Source organism: Aegilops tauschii, chromosome 4 (genome assembly GCF_002575655.3).
Source record: "Aegilops tauschii subsp. strangulata cultivar AL8/78 chromosome 4, Aet v6.0, whole genome shotgun sequence".
Classification (NCBI taxonomy): domain Eukaryota; kingdom Viridiplantae; phylum Streptophyta; class Magnoliopsida; order Poales; family Poaceae; genus Aegilops; species Aegilops tauschii.
This window is the reverse complement of record NC_053038.3, coordinates 343,700,281-343,704,218: the sequence shown is the minus strand read 5'-3', so window position 1 is coordinate 343,704,218 and position 3,938 is coordinate 343,700,281. Positions and strand designations below refer to the sequence as shown.

At 47.6% G+C, this 3,938-nt stretch overlaps 1 protein-coding gene across 1 annotated transcript; it reads left to right on the top strand.

The window, feature by feature from the left end:
* The first annotated feature begins 366 nt into the window (after positions 1-366).
* Positions 367-3,683, top strand: LOC109763317 (mitochondrial succinate-fumarate transporter 1). The gene is made up of 2 exons (XM_020322153.4): positions 367-927; positions 2,967-3,683. Exons 1-2 carry the CDS (start codon positions 487-489, stop codon positions 3,498-3,500), a joined length of 975 nt encoding a protein of 324 aa, XP_020177742.1. The 5' UTR covers positions 367-486; the 3' UTR covers positions 3,501-3,683.
* The last annotated feature ends 255 nt before the right edge of the window (positions 3,684-3,938 follow it).

Here is a 3,938-nt window from a genome sequence, read left to right as displayed (position 1 = left end):
ACGTTGCACAGTGTAGTGTGGCGCCTTCGTGTCGGACGCCACTCAAAAAAGTCAGCTGAGTGAAATTCTTTTAGAAAGAGTTCATTTTATAAAATAATTTTATTCAGAGGTTAAAATTGTCAAATTTGTCGACCGTGTAGGTGTGGCACACCCTCTGAGGCTCAGAGGGCTCCGCCAAATTCCTTACCGAATTGGTCTCTGACGTGTGGGTCCAAAGAGTTACGCCTCCGCAACAACACGCTGGTCCAGGTGGGGCCAGTTTCCTTTCTCACCATAGACCAAACCCTGACCGCTGACGTGTCCCGGGACAAGTACGTGCCCTTCTTCATTCTTGTCTCGCCGATTCCATATAACCAGCGCCGCTCCTTTTCGGATCCCCGCAGAAAAGTAGGTGAAAAAGAGCAACGGAGGAACAATCCAAGACCCTCTTCTCCGCCGCGCCTGCCACCCGTTGAGGCCCGCCTATCGGCCCACGCCGCGTCCCGAATGGCCTCGCCCCCGCCCCCGCCCCCGCCCTCGCCGCCGCCGCCGGCCGACGAGCCACGCAGCGGCGGGGGCAGGGCGCCGATCCCGCCCTACGTCAAGGCGGCGGCGGGGTCGCTCGGCGGCGTGATGGAGGCGTGCTGCCTGCAGCCCATCGACGTGGTCAAGACAAGGCTGCAGCTCGACCGCGCGGGGGCCTACCGCGGCATCGCGCACTGCGGCACCACCGTCGCGCGCGCCGAGGGCGTGCCGGCGCTCTGGAAGGGCCTCACGCCCTTCGCCACCCACCTCACGCTCAAGTACGCGCTCCGCCTCGGCTCCAATGCCATGCTGCAGTCCGCCTTCAAGGACCCCGTCACCGGCAAGGTCTCCGCGCAGGGCCGCCTCGCCTCCGGCTTCGGCGCTGGCGTCCTCGAGGCCCTCGTCATCGTTACCCCATTCGAGGTCAGATTGCACATCCCTCTTCTTTTTTACTTCTTGTATGTGTACTATCGTACTTCTATGAGTTCCCAGATCGTTCGTGCTTCCTTTCCGTGAGTACGATGTGTTCACATTTTTTATTCGTATATAATCTGGACAGCTCTAGATGATTCCTTGCCGGGATCTTAAAGTGTAGTTTACCGATACAAAAGTTGCATCGTTCAAATTAGCATATCTGATAAAAAAAGAACGAAAACATAAACCAGATCCCGGCAGCTATTTAATATTGTGTGCACATGATGTTGATGCATTTCTGACAACCTGCCCGTTGGGATTAAAACATGAAAGCTCTGTGATTTGCGGTCCAATTGTGGTCTGCTAGTAACATGCGCAAGGAAGTGATGAGGCATTTGTCTACCTACCCTGCCCTATTAGAATGCTGTCAAACACGTTTGACCCAGAAGCACCTGCTCCTCTTGTTAATGATGTCCGCTAGAATGATATTACCTCCTTCACAAAATATAAGACATTTTGGTAGGCTAAAATGGCCTACCAAAACGTCTTATATTTTGGTACGGAGGTAGTATTAAGTGCATTTGACCGAGAATGCTGTGTAGTTGTGGCATCTTTAGTCTCAGCTGTTCTTTTCCGATGGATGGAGCCCACCGGCCCTGATTTCATTTGATCATTTCAGAAATCAGAGAAGTATCACACACACTCCACCCAGAACCAGGGCTGGATACAAACCACCCAGACCCTGCAAAGCTAAAAGCACTGCAGCTACAAGATAAAACTGAAAATAACATTCAGGTAGAAATAAAAGTCACGAACGAATTGCTGTTTACATCAAAAGCCAGACAGAAGATCATCCAGAACAGGCACCAATGGACACGAGGAAGTAAAGGGAGCGACGACTACATTGCTTGTACCATGGTGGTAGGATTCCAGCCATGCCAACGTCCATACACCTCCTGCGCCAACATTGTCAGTCTATAGCATCCCTGCCGCAACAGCCACCTTACTGCAGGGGCGCCCAGGATGTTAAGAAATGACAAACATATAGAACTATATTGGTGGTATCTCCCGGAGCACACATTGAAAACATGATTTTATTCCTAGTTTTAACATAAGGCCCAGAAGATAGCAGCCACACCAATGTTAAGAAACTTTTTGTCTCTTCCTACAGAAACATTAAACGAACCAGAAAAAAGATCATTCATATTCACCGGCTTATGTTTCACTCCCAGCACCACACTAGCTACAATCCAAACATATTTAGTCTCAGTTGTAGCATTGTATTATCAGCAAGGACTAGAAAACTATAGTGATAAGGTGCTAGGATCAGAATTCAAACATTACCTAGTTTGGGACAAAAGGCGCAGCTTTTTTGGTGAGTGATGCATTGTGAATATTGGTTCTGAGGTTCCTCTAGTGTTTACGTGTAGAGTGCCTGCCTAATTATACTGCATGGAAATATTAAGAAAATGCTCTTAATTAGTACTACAGTAGATGTTGCTTGAAGTTACAAAACTATGTGAAAATAGACTCCAACACTGTAACTGCATTGAAATGGATACTTAAACCGAAAACCACCATTGTATTTTTTTTTCAAATTCACTTTTTTCATCTTCGACTGGAAGTGCAGTGTTCTATAGTTGAATCATCAGTGCGCGAGGAAAACTGTGTTACACCAAGACAACCAAGCATTGCTTAACCTCCGTCCCAAAATATAAGACGTTTTTTCAGTTACACCAAGCATTGTGTTACACCAAGACGGAGGTAGTATTAGATATTCCAGGAAGGAAAAGAGAAAAATTATACTCCCTCCGTTCCTAAATATAAGACCTTTTAGAGATTCCACTATGGACCAACATATCCATAGTGGAATCTCTAAAAGGTCTTATATTTAGGAACGTAGGGAGTATTAATTTTGACTTATGTTGCTGTACCTTCTCATATTCATTGGGAAAACTGAAATGTACATTCTGTCACTGTGATTATGTCTTATTTCAAGCTTGTTTTGTTGAGGGAATTGCTATAATGTTTCTATATGATGGATGCAGGTGGTAAAGATTAGATTGCAGCAACAAAAAGGACTAAGCACGGACCTACTGAAATATAAAGGGCCCATACACTGTGCGAAGACAATTGTTCGTGAGGAAGGCATTTTTGGTCTGTGGTCTGGAGCATCACCAACCGTCATGCGTAACGGTACAAACCAAGCTGCCATGTTCACAGCCAAGAACACGATAGACATTCTTCTCTGGAAGAAGCATGAAGGAGACGGCAAGGTTCTCCAGCCATGGCAGTCAATGGTCTCTGGGTTCCTTGCAGGAACCGCAGGGCCGATCTGCACCGGGCCTTTCGACGTTGTGAAGACCAGGCTGATGGCCCAAGGGAGGACCGGCGACATCAAGTACAAGGGCATGTTCCATGCGATACGGACGATACACGCGGAAGAGGGCCTCCGAGCCCTGTGGAAAGGCCTGCTTCCCAGGCTCATGAGGATTCCACCTGGTCAGGCCATAATGTGGACAGTGGCTGATCAGGTGATGGGCCTCTACGAGCGAACATATCTGCAGTCGGCTAATGTGTAACCCGCCTGCTTTCGAAGCTGCTGCACCGAATTGATTGGTTAGTCGTCACCATTTTGGGTTGCCTGGAATCCTGGATATTCATTTGTTCATTGCTTGAGAGACTGGTATTGGTCGGAGCAATGAGCCCATGTACTTTAGTAGTACAACAAATAATGATTAAACCCCTTCCAATTTTGATAAGAATGTTCTGATGACTGACTGTTATGGATAAGAATGTTCTGATGACTGACTGTTATGTGAAGTTGAATACTAGCATAGATCTGCTTACTGGGCTGATGATGTTCATATCCAGGCCATGGGCCAGATGTAAGAAGCGATAAAAGCCCATGACGGACGATGAGCAAACCTGGACTCTCCCTCCAATGCATTATTTCGGCCCGATGGGTGTCACTCTCTGCAGTCTGCATGATTATATTGGCGATTGCCTTTTGGGAGCTT